This window comes from Venustampulla echinocandica, assembly GCF_003357145.1.
Source record: "Venustampulla echinocandica strain BP 5553 chromosome Unknown scaffold_11, whole genome shotgun sequence".
Taxonomy (NCBI): Eukaryota; Fungi; Ascomycota; class Leotiomycetes; order Helotiales; family Pleuroascaceae; genus Venustampulla; species Venustampulla echinocandica.
In genome coordinates, this window is record NW_022474216.1 from 308,465 (window position 1) to 335,382 (window position 26,918).

Here is a 26,918-nt window from a genome sequence, read left to right on the forward strand (position 1 = left end):
ATTATTTTGGCTAACTCCTGGGAAGTTTAACATTTGCATTTCACGGAATTCACAATCAAAGTAGCAAAGTCAGGGCAACATGTCTTCAAATTGATCAAGTTGTAGCAATGTCTCCGATTTTCAGATATTGCTTTCAACATTTATGGGCGAATTTGATATTGAAAGACTGTGGTTATGAAAGTGGGAGGAGCAAGTAGAGCCAGGGATAAGACAGGGTCATCATTCTGCTATCTGCGTGGGGCAGGATAAAGATTGAAACCACCAGGGAGGATACGCAAGGTTATGTTTATAGCTCGCCTAAGACACTTTCCACCCACTTCTTAAGCGCTGTGTAAGTCTCTGTATGCTACTCCAATGTGGCCAATTTATAAAACGGCATAATTAAATTAGGAGGAGCAGTAGTGCCCTTAACGTATAGAGCGGCTTTATTTTAAGAGTATATGTATGTACTCCTCGATTAGAGGATTCAGTTTTTTGCAGCATCATTGTCAGGTCATTTATTTCTTGAGGCTTAGTAGCTTAGACTTGTAGCTTTCCGCCCCGGACCGCCCTTTCCGGCTTCAAACATATGCACATTACCGCCCCTATCTGTAAGTCTTTAACTTCTCTTCCTTCCCCCTATTTTCTTCTTCTCTTCCTTCTCTTCCTTCTCTTCCTTCTCTTCCTTCTCTTCTGCCTCTTCTGCCTCTTCTGCCTCTTCTGCCTCTTCTGCCTCTTCTGCCTCTTCTGCCTCTTCTGCCCCCTTCGTCCTAAATACACGCACATCGCATTAGCCAATACGCCCTCTCTCCCACGCCTCCATCGAGCCTCAGGAAAAAGAAGCAACCTACTTTCTTCTTTTTCATCGCCTTCTCCTCGCGCTCTTTCTCTCTTTGGCGCTTCATCCGCTCAAGCTCTCTCTTAACCCACACCCTAGTCCATCTCCGCTGCTCAATCCGATCACGTAGGGTTTTTTCAGGGCGTCTCGACATCGTGGAGGTGGTGTATGCTTTGCAGGGAAGTGTAGGACGACTAGATTTTGGTTGTTGCTTGAGATCGGGGGAGTGGCTCCTTCCTAGGGGAGACAGGGGAGACGGAAGAGCTTGCGGGGAGTTGAGAGAATTGTATATGGGACTCTTTTGATCTTGATGAGGATTGTTGGTATGATGTCCTCTGGGCACTAAGTTGTTGGTTGGCTTGGAGAGGGAAGGTGGGGACAAAGGGAGAGGAAACCTCACTGAAAGAAACACATTTGCAGCGTTTTGGGGTGAAAAGTGAATATGTCGCCGTCTCTAAAAAGACATAGACCAATGAAACCAAGTGTAGCACTATAACACCAGAGTTTCCGTTAAAAGAAAACGGTAGGTCTTACCGTAACCACCTTGCATATCTCCGAATAGCGCAAGGCTCATAAGAAAATCTAGTGCGAGATATTATCAAATGTTCTATCGTAAATCAAGTGTCTTCATATATCACTTCCCATTTGATGGTTTGATGGTATATAAATGCTCATAACTTTATAAATAAGAAGTAATGCTAATTTGAGGGGGTATCGTGACGCTAAACATACATGTGGATATACAAGAGCCTCCCGCTTAAAAACAATGCCCTTGACCATGCTTCAACAGCCTTCCTTCGCTCTGTAACGCATTCCATCCTCACTTCTGTTGTTTACTCATCGGCCGTGATATTTCTCGTGGTTCCATTCATCCCAAACGCCGATCCCCTGTGGATTATTCGTATCCCATGAGACCCCATCAACATCATCGCAAATCGGTATCCATCGACCAATAACATCAACCCTTCCAACTCCCCACATGTGACCTAAGGGTCTCCAGCCCGGGTGAGGATTTAATAGAAATACTCCCCGACCCACTCCCATTACTCAACATGCTATTAGTCCTTTCATGATTCTTGCTTGACTTCCTCCCCAATCCCATGATACTCCCAAACCCACTCCCACTCCTCACAGAACCCTGGCTCTTCATCGTTCCCGGACGTTGAATGAATATCGTATCTTTCAAATCCTTAACAAATGACGAAGGGAAGATGCCCCATTTGCCCTTACTGGTCTGACCCGACCAACACCATTGATCTTGGAAAGTGTACCCGATACAAGTTAGTTTATCGCCTTTGCTGAATTTTAGCCAGCCGCCGTCTTTCGCGTCTTTGGGCTTGAAGTCCCATCTTGCGATGGCGCTTAAGGTGCTCTGGGGATTCATAAGGATATCTTCTTTGACTGGCATTGCGAGCATTATTTTGTCCGCCGGAAAACATCCACGCCCACCATCGTGATATCCAAAACACCATTGCCCGCCGAATCGCTCTGGGAATGTGATGCCAACTATTTTCGCCCCGGCTGCGAAATGTATGCTCTGATTTCCATCGGGATCACGGGCAGCCCTGACTGAAGGTTTGGGACGATGAGTGCTTATAGCATGGGCAGAGGGTCGGGTTGAAACTTTGCTAGCAATCTCCATCATGTTATACTGGGAGAGACGGGGCTCGGTCGTTGTAAAATGTAGGTCGAAATCGAGCGCCTCGGGTGGCTGAAAGCCGTAAAGAGTGGTTATGCCCGCGACGTTTGGGAGAGGACGAGGATGTTTGGCTAAGTGGCTGAACAGCTGTCCCACCGAGAAAAAGACGGTGGCATCATGCTCTTCAACGGTTTTGCCTTCCTCAATGCAGAATATACACTATGGATGGTTAGTTGAAAATAGATTTGAGCGGAGTAATAACTGACAGCATATAATGGCTCCTCAATCGAGCCGGATTTGACATGGCATTTGGAAATAAACCGTTGTCGCCATCTTATTCCACAATTTCCATATATACCGTCACCTAATAAAGTCAATCACTACCATCGGTTGCTGAACTAAAAACTTACGTTGCAGTAACCTATCCTTCTCAACATCATTCCATCCAACTTCATAAGAGCACTTAATGCACCTGGCAGACACGGTCGCGCTGTAGTGTCCCTGCGTGTTGATCAGATCCAATTCTTTTAGAGAGCTCCAGAAATTCTTACAGATGGCCTCTTCACAACTTTGAACCCTGTTTCTCCTCTCACCATTGCCTTCGCGCCAACACAAAATCCACCAAACTTATAAAACGAGGTATCATGACGCATGTGGTGATCGATCGATTTCATCGACGTGGTAGGCGTGGTGCGAGTGTATACTGGCTCCTCTACAAGCATTTTCTCGGTATCATAGTTAATATTATTATTCATTACAACCTCTAGCCCAGACTCGATCTCGCTTGCATGTGGATGAGCCTGGGGAGCTATTGGGTCAGCGCTCCATATTTCAGTGTGATTGGAAATTCGGCGTTCGTTGACAGGGCTGAACGGCGTCGTTTGGAAGGGAGTCTGAGGGGATATTAGTTCTTGACTCTCCATTTTCTGGGCTTGGCGATCGTGGAGGACAGAGCTGCCCCTTGAGCTTCGCGTCCCCTGTGAAAATTGACCCTGACTCCGCTGGCCCGTAATTAACGAGTCATATCCGCTTGAGCTCGTTCTTGAATGACGTTCTCCCATAGAGCTTGGGGAGACAGTTGGGCGCTCTACCATCATTTTGTTGCTAGATGCCTCGCTCACTCGGCGCTCGGTGGTGGTGGTGGGGCTTATAGATCTCTGGATCTCATTCTGGAACAATATGCGTGACTGCCTCCTCCTCTCCAAAAATTCATCATTGGTGCTAATTCGCGAATGGACAATTTCGTCTGGTATCCAAGGAGTAAATTGTCCTTCTGGCTTTAATGGGGATGAGGCTGGGGAAGGTTCAGGTACGGGCCGCCGTCGCACTGGGGCAGCGCATGGAACGGGACGTGATGCCCCTAAATCGAACTGTGATGGGCTCTCAATGGACCATGGGCTTCTAGGTTTCAGGGGCACCGATAGAGGAGGCGTGGCAACCTGCATATGTGCAATATGGGATGAACGAGGTGTTTCGCTCGGCGTGGGAGGGAGTTGGCTTCTCATATCAATTTCGGGCGACTGCTTCGTAGCTGCAAACCCAGACCGGTTCCTTACCTCCTGCTCCGGCCTGAAGCTCCCCAGACAGGCTGTGAAATGGGCATCCCGAAGGTCATGGAAAATAGATATACACTCTTCACCGCATTTCTGGGCTTGGTGCTGGATATCGGCGAAGCCTGCCGGGTCGAATAAGTCGAGATCGTCATCGAAATCATTGCATTGGTCGATTTGATCAATCAGCCCGATCCGGAGGTCCTTTAATCGGGTCTGGATGGCCGCTACGTAGCTGTCAATCACTGCCCGTCCCCTTTATCACCCAGACTAGTCCACTTACCATCTTCACGCAAAGGCTGGGTGAACGACTCGCCACATATCCCAAAGCTTTGCGCATAGGCATCCTTAATAGCCTTGGAGCTCTGTTCTAGCGCAGCTTGTAACTCCTGCGCCGACTCGGAAATCAGACGTCCTTGATCCGCCGGTGCCAGGTCGGCAGATCGAGTAACCCTCCGTGCTAGCTTGATGGCGGACTCGATCGTCTTGAGGATGCTCTTGATCGGTGTCTCGAAGTCGGCATTCATGGCTGTGAAGGGGCGGGCGGATCCGCCGCGTGTCGCATGCGGCGGGGTTCTGAGATCGTGTATATATAAGGTAGGTAGGTATGTAGGTAGTTATATATAAGTAGAGCTCAGGTCGGTTTATGGCACCGAATGATGGCAGTTCGAGCGAAGGGAGAAATAATAGAGGGAAAACAGCAAGTGAAAGAAGATTTAGAAGGAGAGTAGATGAGGAAACGGGTGAAAGAGACACGAGAAGCTGGTGTAGCTGCAGCAGAAAAGGGCGACGCAGCGGGAAATGCGCAAGGGACGGTCATGCTATGCTCTGCGTGCAATGAGTGCTATGCTATCGGGGTGCCTGGGTGGGACATGACAGGTGGGACAGGAGGAGTAAGGTACGAGAGAGACGAGAGACGAGAGAAGGAGAGTATCGTACTGTAGGTGCGTGCGTAGGGAAGGGATATAACGGCATTCATCCACAGGCAGGCTGGAGTCCAATCCAACCGCCGGAGAATAATGATGGAGAAGTGAGGCTGTCCTGGTGGGTGTTCTGCCCTGCCCCTGGTGAAGGAGATGGAGTAAGTACAATAGACAAGCCTCGGTGCAACTAACTACAAGACAAGACAATCAAGACAAAACGAATACGTAGGTAACCTGGCGAAGGATCATTCAGTTCATGGATCATTGCTCATTGCTCATTTCACTCTCTCACCTCCTCCATCCTTCCTATTGCCAGAGCCAAAGCCAAAGCCAACACAACCACAACCCACCCCGAATCCAGTCAGACCAACAATCCAATCTACAGGCTGCGTATCTCGAAATTCCCGCTCTTCTGCCTTGCGGGCATCCTTGTCCCGTCCATGATGGCTGTGCAAGCCAGCTGCTGCTTTGTCTCCTCTACCGCTACTACCGTAGCACTACTGTATGTTTATAAGCTTCGTCTTACTATCTTGCGACGCTTAAGTCCTGCGCAAAGCTGGGCAAAGCTGGGCGGCGATAGCGGACGAGCCAGAGCCCGGTGTCACCACCACGTGGAGCTGCCCGGATTCGCAGACACGGGGGCAATGGGGAACTTGAGCCGGGCCAGTCGTGTGCAAAACGTGCAGATATCCCCAGATGATGAAAGACCTTGGGGGACAAGTACATATTCCAGGCAGACGAGGTACTCGAGTACCGAGTCTCACTGCTATGACTGCAAGTCGGCAACCACAACCGGATGGCAGATGCAGATGCAGATGCGGGCGCAGATGTATTGTACATAGATGCAAGCCCCAATATATCTATCAATAATCACTCGGTTGCTTGCCGCGGTTCGGAGTGAGTTGCAGGCATCCAGAAGTGAGGCTTCAACTCCAACAAGAGAAGAAAGTGGGACATATTACTCGTACATATTATATTAGCCCCTTTAGTCGGATTTGGCTGCATTTCAAGCTTCGCTCTCTAATAAACATAGCCGCCTTGGAAGTCTCCGCATGGCAAGCTGACGCTACCACTGCCAAATAAATGTTTCCACGATAGCGTACGACGATACCCGGATCAAGGACCCAAATCAAGATACCCTTGGTACCAGATTAGCAGTTAGCACCATCTCCGCATGAACAATTACTATATAGCACCCTGTAACAACCATCCGATCCCCCGAATAATATCCCCTCCGCGGCACCAGGATAGCAGCGATCGCCGGGTGCGGAAAAAGCTTGTGTGTGTTCGCGTTTTTAGATCAATTATTAATAGTTCCAGAGTTCATATATTCCTCACGGCGGACTTTTTCATCGTCACTATTTATTCCTCCGCACTTAAGTGACCCGGTTTGTGGGCTAGGTTCGATCAGAGGAAAGCTGATACTATCGATAAATACATATTTGCTTGCTGGTACGAGAATGCATCAGTAGAATACCGTGCAGGTACGCAGAGAATCAATTGCCCCGCGGAATTCTCGTCTTATATGCACCTACCATCATGCCCAATCTGCAGGACGCAGCGACATACGTACAAGGTTTCCTCCTGGTGGTTCAGACGGTGGCATTGTGTTCTTGTTCCTCGTTTAGACACACGTTTATTCAACCACTACTGTGGATGTTCTGAGTCGAAGAGGAGCGACGAGAATTTGGAAAAAGTTGTTCTTGTTCACAAGATATATATATATATCACTCACTTCCAAACCAGCTATTTCATACATAGATCGTAAGAGATGCTTTCTAATGTAGCAACAAAGTGCGCCTTCCACACCAAAACACCACGCTAAGCTGATGCTATGAGAAATCCCGAGAATCCCACAAAACTATCTCCCTCTCTTTACTCAAAATAGCCATAGAAACTACCCAATGCTAAAAGTGCACCCAATGCAAAACCAAAATGCTCCGCCCAAGCTAAAACTTCTCCATCAGTCCCTTCCGTACGGTCCACATCCTCGCTCTCTTCCCGAATATATACATAGGGATTGTGAAGGCCATAAGAACCAACTGGATAACTCCCAACCAGATAAACACCGTCCTACTCCCATCCTTCTCTAGCCAGTTATTGAAGAACAAACTAAACACCAAGCCATGCAAGATGTTCTTGGTGATATTGAGCGTGACAAGTGCCTCGCCCGCATACTGCCGATAGCTGTCTACGCAGAACGTGATGGCGGTGGTCGAACCGAGGGTGCAGCCGAAGGAGGTGATGCCGAAGAAAACGGTGGGCACGATCCAGTGATCGTGGTTTTGCGCGGACCAGCCGAAGCCCATGAGCCCTACCACGGTTGTGAGGGCCACGGGGGCAGCCATCACGAGGCGGAATTCCGGTTCGTACAACCCGCCATTGCGTTTCGCCATTGCTTTTACCACAATGTCACTAACCTTCCCGGCGACGCAAGTGCCCAGGATGCCGCCAATAAACGGGGAGAGGTAGACCAAGCCGGTGGCAAGGGCGTGGAAGTCGTATGTATCTGGGCTGCGGTAGATTTCCGCCACGGACTCAGAAAGGACGATCAGCCATCCAACGGCGCAGCCATAGACGCCTGCTGACCAGAGCACGGCGGGATATGCGAATAGGATAAAGGGTCGGACGGCAACACGCAGCCAATTCTCGTTGGAGAACCGTCCATTATAAGGCTTCATCTGCTGAACGAATGTCAACGCCGGGCGGCTCCGCATCGTGTTGGTATAGCGTTGGGAAATAAGAGGGGGTTCAAAGGTCCCGATAGCCATTCCATCGGCGTACGAATCTGTCCTCCCCGTGGGTGGGCGGCCAGTTCCCGCCTCTTGTTGGAAGTCGTACGCTTCAGTATGTGCAGGTTGGAGTCCACTAGATGTAGCCTCGCCTTCTAATCGGCTACCCGAAATATCTGGGTTTGAATGTTCGCCTTTGGTCTGATCTAGGGATGCAGTGTTGTTTTGGCCCATTTCACTAACTTCCGACTCCGGAAGTCCTTCAGTAGGACCATCTGCCTGCTTCTCCAAGTCGCTGGTGAACCTCGCCTGGTGGCCCATATCAAAACGCAGGCTGCGACTAGTAGCTCGTTGAACTACCGGGGGCCTCTGGGGGAGAGCTGCCCCGGCCGAACTGGCAGCTGGGCTGCTCTCATCATTAATCTCTCCAGGCTTCCCATCAATAACGGTATGCTCCCCTGAGAGCGCCTGAGACGCCGCCTTACTCCGAAATAGAGACGATTTGGATGTATTCCCTGATATTTTATGTTTCTTTGGTCGCGGCGTCCGATCCCAGAATGACTCGGGCACAAAAACGAAAAGGAGCATCCCACAGAAGCCAACATACATGGCCACGATCCTGGAATGGGTTAGCACATTTCCCCATATTTCATAATTAAGATTATCGAGCCTCACCAAAAAACCCATCGCCAGCCTAGAGACTGGATGATCACTGCACTAACCAAAGGCACCAAATTCTTTCCGCCCAAAAGGAGAAGGGTATATATGCCAATACGATATGCACGCTCATGGAGAAAGAAGATCTCGGCAACAGTCGCCGATGGCAGACACTCAACCGAGCTGACTGAGAGGCCCATGACGACTCTTGCAATAATCAAGGAAGAGTAGGTCGGCGATAGAGCGCACCAGACCGAGGAAAGAACGAATACCAAAGCGCTGGCCAGGTATACGGGCCGTTTTCCAAATAGAATGGCCGTTGGACAGGCGATAATCGAACCCACGCCGAGCCCCATCATATACAGTCCGGTAGTCAACGCTACCTGCGGCACTGTGACATCGTATGTCTCGGCGACATTGGTGAAGCCCGCGGCTAGGATTGTAGTCATACCACCACCAATCATGCAATAGAGACCGAGCGATAACAGTGAAGCATCTCTCCTCCACTTGGGCCAATTCAATGGGTCATTCTGTGATTCGTCCGGCTGGGGGTTGAGTATCACGGCACCATCGGGTGTGGTCTTCTTGCCTTCCGGTAGCTCCTCCGGCAGAGGTTCGTGGTCATTCTGAATGGTAGTAAAAGGTTGTGGAGGTAAGGAGGAATGAGACGCTCTAGCCGGCGCATTTCGAAGACCCAAGGGCTGATTGCGCTGGCCTGACAGAAGAAGAACAGAGCCTATTGTCACACCCGTCAGTGTTTGTGATACAGAAAAAAATGGCAGAGAAGGGATATCAGACGCACCAGGGACTTCATGGGTGGATGAATCGTTGAGCACTCCCAAACTCCATTTTGTAGGCTGGGTGGTGTTCTTTTCAGGCTCGCCACTGCTCGTGTCTGTATCTTCTCGGCGGTCGTCCCGCTTGGAAGCAGACCGGCGAGAGAACCACCAGCGTGAGGCCAGGGAGGCTGGAGCCGGCCCAGTTTCTTCCTGGTCTGAGGGAGAAGCCATTTCGTGTAGCAGATATGGCCGTCTAAGCAGCGCCTATGTACTTCGTAGCAACTTCAGGGTCTCCTTTATGGAATATTCTGCTGGGCGTTTGCCAAGGCGGTGGCTAACAATGGAGCGGGCGAGCAACTCTCCCTTTGGGATTTCGGGGGGGGGCAAACGTCGAGATTTCAACGGAGGGTCATTGTGCGGACTGCGGACCACGTACTGAATTCAAGTACTGAGAAAGGATGGGGGAAAAGGTAAGGAAAAAATAGGGGTCCTCTAGATTATATACCTACCTCCCTTACAATACCAGTTGGGCGTTGATGGAGGGAGATTACGTTGGTGCTTGCTTGTGCTGCTCCCCGCGTTTCCCTCCTGTGCGCAGAGTACTGCCGGGCGGTGACATGCAGCCACCATCCATTCCCTCCCACCGCCATCTGCTCGGATCTGCTCAATGACGCGCTGGGCGGTGGGCGCGTTGCTGGCAGCCCCAGGTTCCCCCAGCACCGAGTATCATCTGAACATCTGAACGCCGTCAAGTGATCACCGTGATGCCCATCCCCGCTTGGCGTGTTCCACATGCTTCGGCCCAAGGAGAACTGGGTGCGAACAGATGTCAAGATACGAGGCAAGAAAGGTAATAATCAAGTAATAAAAGGAACATGGAGAGCATCAAGTGAGTCTTTGGTCTGCATCACATGACGCGCACCATCCCTGGCCCCGCCGAGCTCGGCGTTGTTTGTGCTTGGAAGAGCGTTGGGAGCGCGGAGATCGATCTTTTTGCATGGAGCTTAGCACTGGACTGTACTGCAGCATTCTTGTACTCGTAGCACTGTGGGAGCTCCTGTACATCACCAATTCCACCAACTGCACTCGCTCACCTGCATCCCCCACACAACCCAGCTACCCAGCTACCCAGCCTCTCGCTCACACCGACTCTTGCTCCATCGCCCTCCCTCGGGCGTATCCTTGCAATGATAACACGGCCAGCTCCGCGGCTTTTACGAGTCTCCCTGAGAAAGCGAGCGCCAATTGCCGCCCCAATTACACGGCATTTCTCGACCACCCCCGAGAACAAGGCCAAGAACCGCGTCTATACGCCGTAAGCCACTTGTGCCCCCTCCCCCCGGGGTATTTATGTTTATATCTACGCTCTGCTAATTGGGCGACAGAGTCCGCCGTTACGATGATTTCTCCTCCTACCTCCAACTCTCGACTTCCTCTCGAACCCCCCTCCTAACCCTCTGGACAGCTTCCTACTGCGCCACCTGCAAAACCGTCTCCCCCCTTCTTCAGGAGCTCATTGAAGCCGGGGTGGGCGAGGAGGAGGGCGGCGTTTCCTTCTGTGAGGTCGAATATGACACCCCGGACGTGATGGACAGCGGCCTGGGAATGACATACATGATTACCAGCCTGCCAACCCTCTTAAGTTTCGACCGCGGAGAAGCACAGACCGGGACCAAGGTCGTAGACCCGAAGAAGTTGACGGATAAGGAGTGGATGAAGGAATGGATACGGACAGAGGCGCGGAGGCGTGGGCAAGGCGGAGGAGGGACGGGGCTATACGGAGGAGGGACGGGGCTACTTGGAGGGCTCTTTGGAAACACGAAATAGCGAATCCCAAAGACATGCCTTTCTTGCGTCAATTGCATTCCTCGTGTATTCATTAAGCCATGACAAGGACGGATAGAATATGCTTTCCCCCTGCGAATGAATGCCAGGGTGCATACACACACGCAGAAAACATATCACATCAGGGAGTGTAAAACACCTCCTCTATCCCCTTCCACCACGCAGGCTCCCCATCTAGGCTGCTCGTCGCGCCCTCGACAAGGGACTCCTGATAACTGTCCGTCATCTTCCACCACTCCTGGACCTTGGGATTCTCCCGCATCCTCTCCATATCGCCCGCCCAGTCATAACCAACATACTTAAACGACGCGAAGAGGGTATTTGTGTCTGGATCGAGGAAGATGGAATCTGGAGGAAGAATAAGTATCAGCTTATCTCAGCTCAGCCCCGCCCAGCCCACCGTGCGGAAGAATAGCAATTGAATTGACAACTAGAGAAGAAGTCCCGAGCCCACAAGACCAGGATAAGCAGCGGGGCAAAGAAGTACGAAAAGGGAGCTTACAATCTTCAATATTCGAGTTCTTAATCTGCTTCAGGACCTCGGGCCACACCTTCGCATGGCACTCCTTATACTTATCCGCATGCTCCGGCTTCAGCTTCACAATCTGCGCAATGCGCCGTCCTTGGTTTTTCAGCCGGTAGGTCTGCAGTGGTTGGGGCAGCTGTGGGGTGCGGGGACTCGTTGGCGATGCAGGGTTGGAAGCCGATGTTGGGGACCACATGATGAGGGCGAGGTTTTGAACGAATTCCTGTAGATCGCAGAGTATATATATACAATGTAAACTTTACGGGAGTCGACTTCGTTCAAAAAGTGCGAGAGGGGGAGCTTGAAGCTCTCGTCGGCGAGTTTCGCGAGTGACGGACGGGGGTTGTCCTTTTTCTAACCGCCTGGAAGAATGCACGAGGCGTCGAGAACAGGCAAGCGACGGCGTAGGTATGTACGTGGTAACCTGACTATCGAAGGATCAATCGATCGATCAATCGGGCGACGAATTAATCCAGACACGCTCACTTCTCACTTTCGTGCAATTCGGGTGCGCAGTTGACGCTGCACAAAACCCAGGCGGGGGATGATTACGAAGTTCTTCTGTCTAGACACTACTCTAGACTCTAGAGCTTCGATAAGGGCTTTCCTTTCGCACTACTGCTGCCTCCCGCCGCTCATCAAGTTATTATCAGGTCAACCCCACCTTTGCTAACTAGAGGACCAATATTTATATTCATATTTATCCGCCGCCGGTGACCGGTGGTGGCCCCCGGGGTTACACTATGTTTGCTAGTATCTCCGCCGCGTTGGCGATTGGAGGATGCCGAGTTGCAACTGTGGAATTCAAAAAGTTGCAATTCCATTAATGGCTTGGAAGATACTCTTAGGGAGGGGGTCCAGAAAGTGGGAATAATATGTGTCTTCGCCACTCTCTCCCCATTCTTGTGGTGTAGTGTGTCTTCGAACTTACTGGAGTAGGTGTTCGTATTACAAATGCAACCGTTATTGTATGACAAACTCAATGTCGGTGACTGCAAGCTTATCAGCTCCCTCTATTGCAAATCGAATGAACGTATATTAAAAATCCTTCTCCTACTTTGAAGTCTATATATCCCACGGATTTTGAACCTCGAAACGATGAACAACACCCTAAAATTACTAGCATAGGATATTGATATTTATTCCAATTAATGTATCTAGAGCGTTGCTGCTGCCGTGCAAACTCAATTAAATCCAAACTCCAACCACTTGCTGCATTCCTTCCCTGTTCCCCGACTCGCTCCTGATATCAACAACATACACCTCTGATATATCCACAAGAACATGTGGCTTGGATCGATATGATTAATATTAGTATGTTGCATTATATTAGCAAAGCAACATGTTAACATGTATTTGTTAAGTAGCACATTCTTTAATAGGTGAGGTTATGCCGCCGCTATGCCCACACAGCAACAAATTCAGTACATGGAGTAATCGGCTAGTTGATCACCAAAACCGGTGTCGCCTACGGATGAGGAGTTGCTTGAGGTTTTATTTTGTAGGCAAGGCGGCATTTTTACTTCTCACAAGTTGTTAATTAAATGATATATTTGGGGTGTTTGTTAATTGATGAGGTAGACCGGAGACGAGAGATAAAACGGAAAGGTATGGTGCCTTTTATACTTGTTTTTGTTACACGTCCTCTAACTATAACAATAAAATGTGCAATGTAAAGGGCGAAGGCCGATTACCATGTGACTTCTATGGTCGACTGTTTCTTTTACTAAAACAATAGATATCTGCGAAGCATAGTCGATATTAACTACATCAACACACTTGTTAATGACATGAACCACTATATATTGCACAGTTGATTGTTCCTTACACTTTATTTTTATTTTCACACACTTCTGGTTTGGATGTGTCTATTGATCCCACATGTAATTTAGCACACTATGGCTAGGTTGTCATCTCTTGTTGTTTATTATACGTAAATATTGTAGACGGCATCTAGTTGAACCAAGACTCTCCTGGTCTAGAGTGCTCTATATCCAGTTTCTTGTACCCTTGGTTGAATAAACGTGGTGGACGTTTGGCATGCAACGTTGTCCCCCATACCTCGCAGAACTGAAAGCCAGAAACACACGATGGCTTGAAATGTAATATGACATCATATTCACAGCTGTGCAAGCAGAATAACCGATGGTGAGCGCTCGACACGCAACGAAACTGTACATGAGCTCTTTTTGGAAAACCTCGCTAAAGCTTAAAAGCGATCGACTTACAACGAATTCTATTTTATCAGCGACTGCTCCCGTTCCTATTCTTGGCCGACCAAATGCGGTAATCTTCGATCGACTTGCAACAAAACATAGGTCACTGGGGCCATTCCGTGGGGAATCAAAGCGGTGAGTTTCGATCGACATGCAACGAGACATACATCAATGCTCATCTCAGCAATATCCGCGTAACGTTACAACGGTCGATTTGCAACAAATTCACATTGTCTGTGGCCATTATTGGCAAAACCGAAAGTGGTGAGTTTCGATCGAGGTGCAACGAATTCATACTACCTGCGGCTGCTTATGGAAGAACTGAAGGTGGTGGGTTTCGATCGAGTTGCAACGAAATGCTACCGCGGCTGTGCAGCTAGTGGCTACAATATACAGAAATATTTAATGTCTGCGGCTGTGCATGGCAGAATTAAAAGTGGTTGGCGCTCGACATGCAACGAGACAAATTTAGAAAGCAGGGAAGTCGCCGAGAATGTTTTATACTTCATACAGCGTGTACGAAAGGAAAAATATAGGAATTGCAACAGCAAGATATTATCGAGGGAGTAGTGGCAGGCGTGATCTAGCTGCGAGCTAGAAGTATACGACTTGGCTCTCGAAATATCGAAAGACTACTAGCCGGGGGCGAGGATGTATATTTGAGGTCACTGCTTTGCTAAAGTACCTACGTATGTATGGAACATAAGAGGTCGTAAGACATTGAAATAAGTAGGAATAAAATCGGATCCGATTGCTAGCGGCTCGATTTGCTCAAAATATCATTAAGCCGCAGAGCGAATTGACACTTGTTTTAGTAAATGATTGAGTTGATACATGCTGGCTTATATTCAACAGCCAAATGTTACGCTGCTTATGATTTTTAGGATAAATTCAATACAGCCAAGCTACCTGTGGGGACCAGCTTAGATGGTAGATAAATGCACAACTTGGGTTATCTATCAAACACTTAGTGGTTCGATGATGTTAACGAGAACCGATATAACAATTCAAGCTGCAGAACATCAAATTCTCCTCCTGTAGGACCTCTTTTATCCATAAACAAAAGTAACGTCAGAGTATAAATAATTCGTCACTACAGCTACATGACATCTTCAACTAAAAAGGAACCACCATAGTTACTACCCCTACAGATGAAAATTTGAAAAATACTCCTCATGGTTTCTTCAAAGGACACAGCGCTTGCTTGACTAAAAATGGAAAGTATATTAGTCGTTTGAGGACCATTATTGCCCAATTTTGGCTGACAGCGTGTATATAACATAGAAGAATGAAATGTCTTCAATTGCAAAAATTTACACATATTGCAAATATCCTTCAATTGAGTGCTCTATACAGTCAGAGTGTGAATCTACGGTTCACCGTCGGACATGAGAATTTACATCGGCGACAGTGTCTGATGCAAAATTAGAGCATTTTTGAAAAGTAAAACAATGTATAACACCAAATGGAACACAGAAATATGTCATAATAGAAGAAAGGATCTCTCGAAATCTTTGACTAGTGATGGAAAGGTGACGTCCCAGACACTGGAGAAAAATCTCAATTTAAACACCAATCACGTGATTAGATCTTGGTCTAAAAAACTTACCTTAAAATCACCACGAAGAACCCATTATACATTGGATATTAAAATGGCTTCCAAGATTCCACCTCTCCTTGAGCCCTATCTCGCCCTTCCCCCCGAGGCATCCCTCATCCTATTAACCAACGTTCTTGGCGCGAGTACAAACTGGCTCGTCCTACGGTTCCTGCACAGCACCTTGGCCACCAGCAGTAATTCCCTTGAAGTCCACCCAGAAGATGAAACTAAAGTAGTTTTCGTGAGCTTCTTGAGGGATTTTGCATTCTGGAAGGATAATGCTAGGAGATTGGTAGGTAAAATTTCGTTCTTTCGAAATCTCGGGTTATTTGATTGCCACCTGCTTGAGTAATTTTGGGCATCTGGAACTAAACGTTTGGATAGGGGTTGGATCTTGAGAAACATGCTGCAAAGAAATCATTTGCATTTGTGGACGGTTTGAGTGGGCTTTTCCTGCCGAAGCAACAGAGGCCAGCCGTGGGTCCCGGAGAGACAGTTCTCAGCAGCCCAAGTCTTACAAATGTCTCCGAAGCGATATTGAAGGCTATTCAAGATGTAAGAGGTTCATCAGGAGCGAAGGGAAATGTTTTGTTAGTGGTCGACCAGCTAGACCTATTATTGGCAGTGGCAGGGAACCAAGTTGGGGCCGTCAATTTGGAGGAGATGTTGGCAGGGCTTCGAGAGGTAAGTGGGAATGTAAACTTTCAAGCAAGTTGAATATATTACTAAATATAGGGCAGGAGGTTCATTCCGCCATAATTACTGTTTCGGCAGATCACCCTCTGGTATCCGCTCTGCAGACGCCTCTGGAAACGAATCATGCATCGTTTTTAGTAAATATAGCACATCAAGCTGATTTCATAATGGGCTTGAGGCTGTTAGACAGTGGGACGGCAACAGACGTCAGTGGAGTTGTTAGAGTTACAATTGGAGATCAGGTAGCTGAGGATGATGATTTTAGGCGAAAGATTGACGAGCGAGAGTTGCTGTATTTCGTTGCAGGAGATGGAGGCGTGAGAGTATTCGAGAGGGGACAGTAGTGTAGTTTGCACTTCGATGAAGGTTACCGATAACTAATCGATATCCCCGAAATATCATATAATTCCACCGGTGTGTCACTCAGAAATCACGAACAAGTCTTGAACATGTCACATCCGCTTGTATATCCTTGGTGCAAATTGATGGTATTTGCTAGCGTGAACGTAGCTTTCAGGACATCATGAGTAACCCCCAATCCGCAATTCGCAACCAATTCCCATTTGATCAACTCCCGATTTGCACCCTCTATTCGGCCTTGGATGGTCCTCGCGAGTCTTTTGGTACACCAGTCTGGAAGCCGTTCTTGAATCGTCTTGGCACGCCCTTCAGGTATTGCATGCGTCCAGTTCCGGTGGTCTTTCTCCGCTTGGCCTTCTCGCCCCAGTTGTCTACGGTTCATTGTCAGCCAAAATGTCCCATTCTCGCGAGCGCTTGGCCGCTCAGGGTTTCACCCTCAACAGTTCTCGGGACAACGTACACTTTCGGGTCTTAGCCGCTGGGTATGCGCATGAGGAGCAGGTGTGCTTTTGGATGTGGAGGGATCGTCGGCCTAAACATCGGTTCATCAGTCTCCCATTCTCCAATATCCCTCTGGGGATCAATTCTACTGACCGCAACGTCTGCACAGAGTGTGCGTCTTGTTGTGACGCTTTCCGAAGCTGGAGGTTCCCTTCGCTGTAGAATTGTTAGTGTCGTGCGTCCGTAGTTAGGTACACTGTTGGAGACGCACTCATTTTGAATTAGGAACTGCCAAGAGCAATGTCAGTAAGATATATCGAGAATCGGTGATGGGAATGAGAAGAGTTATCACATACCTCGTTGCCGTCGTGGGGTTGTCGAGGTAGTCGTTGCACTCTTCGCGTGGGCTTGAATTTCGAGAAATTCAGATGTGGGATCGGTCGTTAGCGCGAAACTAGAGAAGCGAACCTTGAACTTCGGGCGTCTATCACGTGATGGATTTTCGTTCCGCACTCCGTCCTTCTCCGCCCTTTCTAGCTAGCTCAGTATCAAAAATACAGCAACACAATGTCTAATATATCTTTATCAGGGCAGTAGTACTTATTACGTGGCAAACCAACTGCTTAATAGTGTTGCACCGTTTGGAGTCTCCTCAGGGCATTGCAAGGAGTGCTACAATGGTATATTCGATTTCAATAAAGGTATTGTTATTTCATTTCGCCCATGGAACGCCATATATACGAAGCACTGCCGTATGCCTCCAAAGCCCCATCAACGGAAATATACTCCAACATCAACCAACCCTTGTGCATGTTATTGAAATAACAGCCAGATCTCCTGTTAACCCTAATCCGAACCTCTATAAAACTATCCTTGGATGTCCAACACCCCCTTCAAACCGGTTTCAACGCCTCTCCACCACTTACCTCGCTCCTCTAGATCGTCTCCAACCCCTCCTAAAGCTTCTTCCTTCCTCCGCTTTGCATCTCTCGCAGCAGCCTTACTCCCCAGTCTCTTCACCTCCAATGGCTGCAACTCTGCATTCAGCCTCTCTCGCTCCCTAGTCTTTCTCGGTAGCATCGATTGTAGTTGCTCCAATTGCCGATCCAGCTCGGCTCTCTCCCTTCGCCTCTCGTCTACCAACGCTATGGTTTTGTCTAGGGACATATTTAAAATCGGATCCGAACCAGGTTGTTGCATAGCCTTCAAATTCTCAATGTTTGCCTGCAATCCATCGATTCTTTCCGGCAATTCTTGCAGCTGGGCTGTCTGCAATTGGACATTCTCATACTTCCGACATATTTCTCGGCCTTTCTTCTCTAATTCCTCTACCAAATCTGTTACTTCGGTCTTCTGGGATTTGAGAGATGCTTTTGAAACGGCAAGTGATTCCTCTAAATCAACATTTTCCTGGTGGTCGACGACTAGCGGCGGATCGCCCACAATGGCTCGGATGAACTTCTCCTTTGTAACTTGTTCAAGATATGAGAACCGGAGTTTAGAGAAAAGTTCCTAATATTCTTAGCGCGTTTCCTAATAAACATTAATAAATAAAATACCTTGTAATGTGCCAAATCCGCCTCGAGGCTTGCAGGAGTTGGATTGTCGAAGACATCGGCCGAGACGTCCGAAGTGCGTTCCCCGGGGTTCCCCTTCAGTGGCCCAGCAAGTGGCTCACTTAATCTGATAATAGAAAGTTCATGGGAATTTTGCGCTTGTAAGATATCCCCAAGAGTCTCCTCATGAGACTTCCCCATATTGGTTTAAAATTGGAAGTGAATGTATCGTTGCTGAGGGGCTCTTATCGCGTGCCTGATTAGAAAAGCGCTTTGGACGTGGTAATCGTGATGTTGCGTCCGGAACACATTCAACAGGCGTTGGTCTCGTACAGAAATAAAGAGCCTCTCCTCTGGGTTTCTAAATTCAAAATATAGTAATGCTTAGAGCGAAGTTATTACTTTTAAGTTTAAGTTGCCGCGACCCTTCAACGGCGGTTTGTTTACTTTAGACAATTCTGCCGGTTCACCGCCTTTCAAGGTCTCGATTTAGGGACGCTGAGAGTGACGCATCATCCTTACGTCGACAAGGCACATTCCCACAGGCATAAGAGTTCTCAGACATAAAACATGGCACTTCCTCGCATGCATTGAGCAACCATCAGGTTACCCATATCGATAAGTCCAAACCGTCTAGCTCTGGCATAGTACATCACCCTTACCAACGCTCCCCGCCATGACGAAAAACGAGGCTCTTACAGACGAGTACGTCGCCGAACTCCTGGCAAAAGATGCGAAAGCCTCGATCAAATACTCCTCGCTGGGCCTTGAAGACTTTACAACATCCAAGTACTTACCATATACCCGACATAAAGCCTACTGCGTAACTAATCCTTACCAGGCCTCCTTCCAACAAGCCAAAACCTAATACTCGGTTCCTACGCAACATTATCAAAGACACCGATAGTCACAATGCGGCCCTACTGGCTAGGGAGGCGGCAGAATCCCGCGCACGTTTGCAGAGGCTTGCGGGGAATGATAGGGAAAAGAAGTCGAGTCGGATTGGGGGAGGCGATATCAGGAAGCGGCAATTAGGAGATATTGCTGCTATATTGGGAGGGGCGAAGCCTTCAAAACGCAAGAGAGATGATGAGGCTAGATCAATCGAGAACGAATCCAGGCGGAAAAAGCCTTTTGGTGATGACGAGTTGAAGAGGGAAGTTAAGGATGAGAGGAAGCGGAAACATGCCACGCGAGAAGATGAGGAGGACGGACGATCTAAAAGTACTAAGAGACACCACAGGCGGCACAGGAGTGCTTCGATAGATAGTGAACGAGATGTTGATGACAGGAGGAGACGACGGAGGTCTCGATCGCGTTCACCGAACGAGCATCGAAGCAAGGGCTCAAGAACCCGTCAAAGGTCACCAAGAAGGAAACGCTCAAAATCCCCAGTTGAAGGTCGACATAGGCCGAGCAAATACCGTCGTTCTCCCTCAATTGAACGCCGTCCTTCCAAAAAGAAGTCGACGAAGGACCCGATGAAAGACAAGCACAATGTAGACAACGATTCGGATCCTCTAGATGATATCATCGGTCCAGCCCCGCCACCTAAACCAGAAGTACGATCGCGCGGCCGTGGAGCCTTTTCTAGTAACTCTGGTATCGATTCGAGATTCTCAGCCGATTACGATCCCACTGCCGATGTGCAGATAGATGTCGACGAGGAGAATGATTGGGACCAGGCCCTGGAGGCGCTACGTGACCGCCAGAAGTGGAAACAGCAAGGTGCTGATCGATTGAAAGCTGCGGGATTCACGGATGATGAAATTCAAAAGTGGGAGAAGGGAGGCGAGAGGACGGAGGAGGATGTGAAATGGGCGAAGAAAGGGGAAGGGAGGGAGTGGGATAGGGGGAAGGTACTTGATAGTGATGGGATTGTGGTCACTGAACCGTCTTTTGGAAGGCTGAAAGGTGATTAATAGCCAAAAGTCTAGGAGCTTAAATGTGAGTGTGGGTATGGTGGACAGGAATTACGTATTCATGGAAATGCATTGTATGGCTAAGAGTAGTATGGGGACCATACAATTACTTAAAGCAATGCCCGCTTTATATATTAATGGGCAGTGGGGTTTATAATGAGCCTCTTCACGCTTTCACAGCACTCGGACCCGTCCCTCGCGCCTACCCTCTCGCCCGTCCTCAAATATCGTCTTGATATCACCCGCATAGCAAACTCGAATTGCCTTTTGAGGTTCTCACTCAAGGGCGAGAGTTAGTTACCACCCAAACCACGCTTATCAAGAAGCATGTCTCAAGCCGGAAGTGCATTTAGGAGGGGGGGTTCTGCTTAGCGAAGGAGGCGCTCTTACATGTTGATTAAAGTAGCTTCATACCGGAATATAAATATGCTACGTTGTCAGTTGCATCGCCATGGTGTGGTAGTGGCTAAGATCTTTTGTTCATTTTGTGAATTTTCCTAGACGAGGAGTTTCTCCAGCAATTGGAGATGCACGTGTTCGCAGCTACATACAAACATATGTAGGTAGGTCTATACCTATAGAGTTGGTACCAGTCGGCTATAGGTAATGTGAGATATCATTACCGTTTTTATGTTAGGGTTAGCAAACAAGACGGGCTCTGGTAGGAGTTAATTTTACGTGTAACCCTGATGGTAGAAGCAGCGATTTATAACCTCATTCTTACAGTTCTAGGCATAATAATCCTTTATATGAAAAGCCTAATTTTGGCTATTTACGACCTAGTTTAATAACTCGTAGATTCAAGACTATGATGCTGTGACATTTTTAATCCAAACGGTCCAAACCATACCACTAGTTAATGGTGGAGAAGAGCGCCGACCGATATGGCCGAGATCATCACTTTAAGGTGTCTATAGTCAGATAATGGTTACAGTGGTGCCTAGTTGCCACCTAAATAAGCGATAATATGGTTTCCAGGAATCCTACAGAGCAGCGTGGCGGAGTCGATATAAGACTACCTGTGTGACAGTGACTCCGTTGCACTACAAATGCACATGATAATTACCGTTACTCACCTCGCCCTCAACAAAATATCTGTACAAACCACCCACCATACCTTTTCGCCAACGGATTTAGCCTACAAGCCAAAATGACTACGGTTTTATTCTTCTGCACTGCCAACGTCTCCGTTGAGGTAAACCTCTGAATATCCCTGGGCGCATGGAGGGGACTACATCATGCTGATCGGAATATTCTCAAAGCTCATCAAAGAGTTCGTTGTGGAATCTCAAAAACCGGAAGGCACAACAAACATATGGAGTCTCGTAAGGGATCCCTCGCAGACAGAATTCGACGAAGGAACTGTAGGACCCCTGGACCCAGTTGAAACTGGCTTTCTTGAGTCTTCGGTAGACAACCTGGTCAAGTTTATGGAGGGTCTCCCTGAAGAAGACGAGACGATTGTTAACGATACGTTGGTTATTCTTGACGGGCGTAGCACACGTGATAAGACCGTCTTGATTCACCATTCGGTTTATGAAATGCCTGATGATGTTGAGGATGGTGAATGGGTCGATGAGAAGGCGATCAAGTCTTGGAAGCATTGGAGGGTACCGTTTACTTCTGCTGCTTACCTTGCGATGTATTTGGAGAACAATGCGTACGATTTCGTCAAGAGTTGGGGGTTTACAGCTAAGAAGGATAATTTTGTTGACCAGGAGGGCGTACTCCGACTTCCGACTTTGCCAATGAAGGAATTCGACATGCTGGATGATGACGGATGGCCAGCTTGATGCTAATTCGTTTGGAGGAAAGTCCCACTTGGGCAAGCCTGTCAAAAGACTTCTTAAATTCTCATTGACTTGTGCGGTTTAAGTTTATGACATTGCATTGCATTACATTCTATGCCATGCTAAACCTTCCTTAGGAATAAAAACAGCATTCAAACTCTAAGAAAAGCGGCAAAACCATGTTGTTGAATCAACATCTACCTGCGCCCGAATTTTGCTCCGATTAGAGTTTTATATATAACGCGGGAGACGCGCGGGCTCTCCCGATTTGCGGGGCGGGCGGCACTACCCGAGTATATACACCACTACAGAGTACGAGGTGATATCTCATAGTAGAGGAGGAAAGTGTTGTTCTCATCTCTCATAAAGAACAAGTAGTAGCTGAATCGTTCTAGACGAGTTGGGTAGCGTGGGACCATGTAGATTACCAAAATTCGTTTTGTGAATAATACAGACTAGGATGATGGGTTTTAGGGAAAGCAACGGGCCATAGAGTAGGTCCAATGAGAGATGTGAACAATCTTAGCAATGCTCGAGAAGCTCGGATAAGGCGAGGATCACAATAACCAGCTCGTTTCCTATATGATTCCCTCGAAACATATACGTGCATTCGAAAGATCCCTGAATAAGTAGATCGATCCACTATTTCCAAAATCCCACCCATGATATTTCCAGGTGATTGACAGCCCATCCCGAATCCAAGACCCAAAGTTCAAAATATTTGCATTATAAAAACCCCTGCATTCCAGCGCCTTCGCCATTTCTACAGTAACGCCGACGCAAAATATTCAAAACGTTAAAAAGATATCGGTATTTCAGTGATACCAGTTTTTCCTCCGAGGCAGAGGCTCATTCCTGCCTGGGAGTGCTTGCTGTAAAGTATAGTGGTGGTACAGCACATTGCCATTTGAGATATCCATCCGTGAAACGATAAGGCTGAATCTAAGAAGAAGTGTGACAAATGAGAGGTTTGGTGCGACCTTGGTAAGGTGTGTGGTGAGGAAACTTCTGCACGAATAATTGCAGTGCATAAAATAGTCGTACTGTATGTGCGGTGAGCATTCCCCGGTCCGGCAGGGGAAATCTGATCCAGGATACCATGATTATTCCTAGCCTGGAATATCACGAATCTGTATCATGCGGCTTTCCGAACAATTACATCGAATCCCACTTGGGCTGGAATAGTCTCATTTTGCTTTTTTGGCGTGGGTGTTCTTGAATCAAGCCACTATCGCAGAATTTCTTTTCTTCCCAAGTAAACTCCATCTTGATTTCTTTGGTTTTCGCTCTTCCACGGCCGGGGCCACGGTTGTCGTGGCCACTGAGCCTTTAACAGGCGATGGAGGACTGTCGTAAAGAGGAGCTTCGCCAATCTTTCGTGTCGTACTTGTGTGCAATCGCTCGAAGATGTCCTTCTCGGCGTATACCACGGGTTGGGGTCGCTGTGAGGTGCGGTTCATATTCGGCGTTGAATAACCATCACGCTTTTCGGGCTGTGGCCGTTGTTGTGACCTACGTTTTGAATTGGATGCAGGTGCGAGCTCAAGGTGGTCGGAGGAGTTGGATGAGGAGCTGTCGCCGGAACTGATGACCGGCGAGACATCTGCTTTAATAATTAATACTTTCTTCAACTTTCCTGCAGTGCTAAAATGGCGAGTAGGCCGACTCGGAAAGATTTACCTTCACTGTGCATATTCGAGGCCAGAGGGGATGGTCCAATGCTGGCGCCAATACCCGAGTCGTTATACGAGTGACCTCTAGATTTGTATCGTTTCCGCGTAGGCTCTGCGTTGTGATAATCACCCCCTCGATCAAGCCAGGCCGGGCTATAGCTACTATACGTGTAGCTGTTATTTCGCGGTAATGGAGGGGCTGCTGAACTTGGCCCGGCGGTTGCAGTGAAGTAGGATGCGGTCGATATCATGCTTGTGGTCCGACTACCCATTTGACTCCTTCGCTGGTGATGCTGTCGGATCTTTCCCTTGTCCTCGTGCTTCCAAGTCGACGGTGCGCCACTCAGGGCATCGACGGCAGCGTGCTTGGGCACATGTTTGTACGGGACTTTAACATCCTCTGTGGGCTCTTTGGCCTTTGCCTTGTGTTGTTTGGCGGCCGCTCTGGATTGCCTAATTTTTGAGAATACGGACATCGTGACTGGGGCCGGATACAGAGAGAGCTGAGGGGAATGTTGGAGGTAACAGAGTATTTGGTTATCGAGCACGACAGCGTACAAATCTTCCAAGAGTCTGATGGAAGGATCCTGACAAGGACACGACAGACTCCTCACTTCGGCCGGTCCTGGCGTTGTCGTTGAAGCCTAGCAATAATGATAGTTGTTACAATCGAAGGCTGGACTCAGATGGACCCTTAAGGTAGCATCGGTTGGGTCAGTTATTGAATCCTACGAGGAGAAGCGAGGGCTGTGTATATATAAAAAGGCGATGGAGATGGGGCTTGCCAGCTCGGCACGGCAAATGCGAATGCAAATGCAAATGCGAATGCGAGAAACAGGAGACTAATAAAACTGGGAGAAGTAAGGGGGGTTCAAGTTATTAACACGAAATGCGGCGAATAGGTGGATAGGTGGATAGGTGGACTTGGACTTGGACTTGGACTTGGACTTGGACTTGGACTTGGACCGTTCAAGAAATCCCACCCGTGGCTCTGGGTTCGTACATGTGCTGTACATGTACATGCCCAGCCGCGTGGAGCTTCAGCTGGGTGCCGGGTCGGGAGGCTAGAAAAAGGAACGAAACGTCCGGATAATGATAATTGATACGCTAGGGTTTGCATCTACGGTATTTCTTGAAGTGGGATAGTCCCAGCTCCCTCGTCGTGTTTCTTTGTGCAGTTTGGCGGTAAGAGCTTCTTGATCCACCGCCGTTGGGCAGCGGGCGACCTCAGTCTCACAACTTCACCAGGAAGCTTGCGTCTTGTCCCACCGTGGGGGCTGCAAAGCGGATGTTGCCATTTGCTGAGCTGAGAGAAAGTGGCTGAAATGCCAATACTTTTAAGGAGGTAAGTAATTCTCCACTTCCTACACCTTTCAATATCACGTACCGTACGGTGTACCAAGTACTAGGTACTAGGTACGTGTTATTAGCAAGTACCTTACCTACTGTCTTATAGTCTAGACGTCCTACCACGCAACCCGATTTAATAAGTTCTCGAATCCGTAGAAATTCGAGGGCAATTTCTAAATTCCAATAAAGATCCATGTCTCAAGGACTCCTTGGAAATAAATGTTGTTAAGATTTCCGACTTATCGTCTAGCCCTGCACATTCTCAGCTTGTCCACGGGCCACGGCAACGGATACTTCGTGGCTTGTTTCTGTGGATAATGGCCGCAGCACAGACTACAGATACGGAGGATGGAGCCTATAGATCAGCGCCAGTTTATCCTTCTGCAAGGTTGCTCGCCCCAGAGCCTCTAGAATTATAGTGATTCTCTTCTAGCGGAGAGCCTTACAAGGCAAGGTACATAGCACCATCGTATCTATTTCAGGCCGCGGGACAGCGCTCACCAATAAGTCACCGTGCGTTGACCACCAAATAGAATCACTAAGTAAGACACCAAGACGTGGCCTAGAGCAGTGGGTGCCGCCGTAAAGACTCCGTACTTCGTACATGTCTTGTTTTGCGGCAAGCTAGGAGTCCAACAGATCCATCCTGAGTGGATATGTTATGCGTTCACAGGAGCACAACTGTACGTTCGAAACTCGGCAACTGACGTTTTACAAGTTACAGCTAGAGACTCCACGGCGAAGCTTACCTACCATTCGCTACCCATCTCCATATGCCTGGTCACTGATGATCCATTACCCTTTACCCTTGCCCCGAACACGAGGTCTTGGTTCTTGGGATGCGCTACTCGCATGATTGACGCCGGAGCCGAATCATAACAGTAGTGCGAGATGATGACGTTGGTGATACATGGACGAAGGTACTCGTCCAAAATTTAAACGCGAAACTGGGTACCAGCCCGGGACTGGATGCGGCATTCAAGATGTGATCCTTCATTTAGGTAGCTCATAGGAACCAAGCCCTCGTGTTGATTCAAGATTCGACGCCGGTGTCACGGAACACCGCAGGGTACGGCTTGGGGCCCTTGAGCCTTCGGGCTTTGACAGTCTGGGAAATCTGCGGATTTTTATTGACAACAATATTTATTATTGTTGGGGTGTCAGATCTCCAGTCTCGATCATGCGCTGTCAAACGTGGCTGGCCCGATAGATCCGTGGAAAAGCTTGTTATCAGGGCCGAACTCGTCGTCCAAGAGTCAATAATACGCCCACTGAAATGTCGAGGCCGAGACCGTCGCCTGTTGGCATATGGCTTGAAACTAGTGACGGAGAATAAGGCGCCACTGGAGCACAGAATCTCACGTTATCATTAAATAATTGGGGACTGACAGGGCGAGTGAGAAGCGACATGGAGACCATGGGCGTTGCTTGAATCCATAAGTGGTCCTGTTTGATACCACTAATGCAGTGAGGGCTGAAAGACAACGCAATACTTCGTACCAGTATCGAATGAGTATTTTTCAGCTGCGCCAAAAACGGACATTCTGGCCCTGATGGCAAGACAGAACCGAAACAGTTTGCTTTATAATTTTACGGTCATGGATCCCTTTCTGACTGGAGCCCGACATATCCATTGGAATTTTTGGGGTATCAGCACAGCGGATACATCCGCAACAACAGCAGTACTCTGTTGACCAGTACTACAATCATTTCGCGGGACTCGATGTACCGGATCCAAAACACGGATTCCCACCTCCTGTCCTCGTTATCTTGCTTACGAGTCAAGGTCTGTCCCAGGGGTTTCTTCTCATGGTGCCCATGATCCGAGATGCCGAATACTACGTTC

The 26,918-nt window shown here is 48.4% G+C and overlaps 10 protein-coding genes across 10 annotated transcripts; 4 read left to right on the forward strand and 6 right to left on the reverse strand.

The window, feature by feature from the left end:
- Nucleotides 1–598: 598 nt before the first annotated feature.
- On the reverse strand, nt 599–971 carry BP5553_09625 (uncharacterized protein; the record flags this gene model as incomplete). The annotated part of the gene is made up of 2 exons (XM_032018248.1): nt 599–742; nt 831–971. 2 exons carry the CDS (start codon nt 969–971, stop codon nt 599–601), a joined length of 285 nt encoding a protein of 94 aa, XP_031865547.1.
- Nucleotides 972–1,654: 683 nt separating this feature from the next.
- On the reverse strand, nt 1,655–4,533 carry BP5553_09626 (uncharacterized protein; the record flags this gene model as incomplete). The annotated part of the gene is made up of 6 exons (XM_032018249.1): nt 1,655–1,803; nt 1,856–2,675; nt 2,723–2,820; nt 2,867–2,957; nt 3,008–4,233; nt 4,290–4,533. 6 exons carry the CDS (start codon nt 4,531–4,533, stop codon nt 1,655–1,657), a joined length of 2,628 nt encoding a protein of 875 aa, XP_031865548.1.
- Nucleotides 4,534–6,878: 2,345 nt separating this feature from the next.
- BP5553_09627 (MFS general substrate transporter) lies at nt 6,879–9,328 on the reverse strand (the record flags this gene model as incomplete). Its single annotated transcript, XM_032018250.1, has 3 exons — nt 6,879–8,280; nt 8,337–9,054; nt 9,121–9,328. The coding sequence occupies 3 exons, from the start codon at nt 9,326–9,328 to the stop codon at nt 6,879–6,881; spliced, it is 2,328 nt and encodes a 775-aa protein (XP_031865549.1).
- Nucleotides 9,329–10,284: 956 nt separating this feature from the next.
- BP5553_09628 (Thioredoxin-like protein) lies at nt 10,285–10,924 on the forward strand (the record flags this gene model as incomplete). Its single annotated transcript, XM_032018251.1, has 2 exons — nt 10,285–10,412; nt 10,483–10,924. 2 exons carry the CDS (start codon nt 10,285–10,287, stop codon nt 10,922–10,924), a joined length of 570 nt encoding a protein of 189 aa, XP_031865550.1.
- A 139-nt stretch (nt 10,925–11,063) lies between these two features.
- Nucleotides 11,064–11,664, reverse strand: BP5553_09629 (uncharacterized protein; the record flags this gene model as incomplete). Its single annotated transcript, XM_032018252.1, has 2 exons — nt 11,064–11,290; nt 11,445–11,664. 2 exons carry the CDS (start codon nt 11,662–11,664, stop codon nt 11,064–11,066), a joined length of 447 nt encoding a protein of 148 aa, XP_031865551.1.
- A 3,672-nt stretch (nt 11,665–15,336) lies between these two features.
- Nucleotides 15,337–16,324, forward strand: BP5553_09630 (Uncharacterized protein; the record flags this gene model as incomplete). The annotated part of the gene is made up of 3 exons (XM_032018253.1): nt 15,337–15,576; nt 15,669–15,968; nt 16,025–16,324. The coding sequence occupies 3 exons, from the start codon at nt 15,337–15,339 to the stop codon at nt 16,322–16,324; spliced, it is 840 nt and encodes a 279-aa protein (XP_031865552.1).
- A 244-nt stretch (nt 16,325–16,568) lies between these two features.
- BP5553_09631 (Uncharacterized protein) lies at nt 16,569–18,538 on the reverse strand (the record flags this gene model as incomplete). The annotated part of the gene is made up of 6 exons (XM_032018254.1): nt 16,569–16,711; nt 16,801–16,872; nt 16,935–16,997; nt 17,138–17,314; nt 17,708–18,293; nt 18,341–18,538. The coding sequence occupies 6 exons, from the start codon at nt 18,536–18,538 to the stop codon at nt 16,569–16,571; spliced, it is 1,239 nt and encodes a 412-aa protein (XP_031865553.1).
- Nucleotides 18,539–19,013: 475 nt separating this feature from the next.
- Nucleotides 19,014–20,259, forward strand: BP5553_09632 (uncharacterized protein; the record flags this gene model as incomplete). The annotated part of the gene is made up of 2 exons (XM_032018255.1): nt 19,014–19,126; nt 19,179–20,259. 2 exons carry the CDS (start codon nt 19,014–19,016, stop codon nt 20,257–20,259), a joined length of 1,194 nt encoding a protein of 397 aa, XP_031865554.1.
- Nucleotides 20,260–21,409: 1,150 nt separating this feature from the next.
- On the forward strand, nt 21,410–22,052 carry BP5553_09633 (uncharacterized protein; the record flags this gene model as incomplete). Its single annotated transcript, XM_032018256.1, has 2 exons — nt 21,410–21,454; nt 21,522–22,052. The coding sequence occupies 2 exons, from the start codon at nt 21,410–21,412 to the stop codon at nt 22,050–22,052; spliced, it is 576 nt and encodes a 191-aa protein (XP_031865555.1).
- A 1,217-nt stretch (nt 22,053–23,269) lies between these two features.
- On the reverse strand, nt 23,270–24,198 carry BP5553_09634 (Uncharacterized protein; the record flags this gene model as incomplete). Its single annotated transcript, XM_032018257.1, has 2 exons — nt 23,270–23,652; nt 23,730–24,198. The coding sequence occupies 2 exons, from the start codon at nt 24,196–24,198 to the stop codon at nt 23,270–23,272; spliced, it is 852 nt and encodes a 283-aa protein (XP_031865556.1).
- Nucleotides 24,199–26,918: the final 2,720 nt, after the last annotated feature.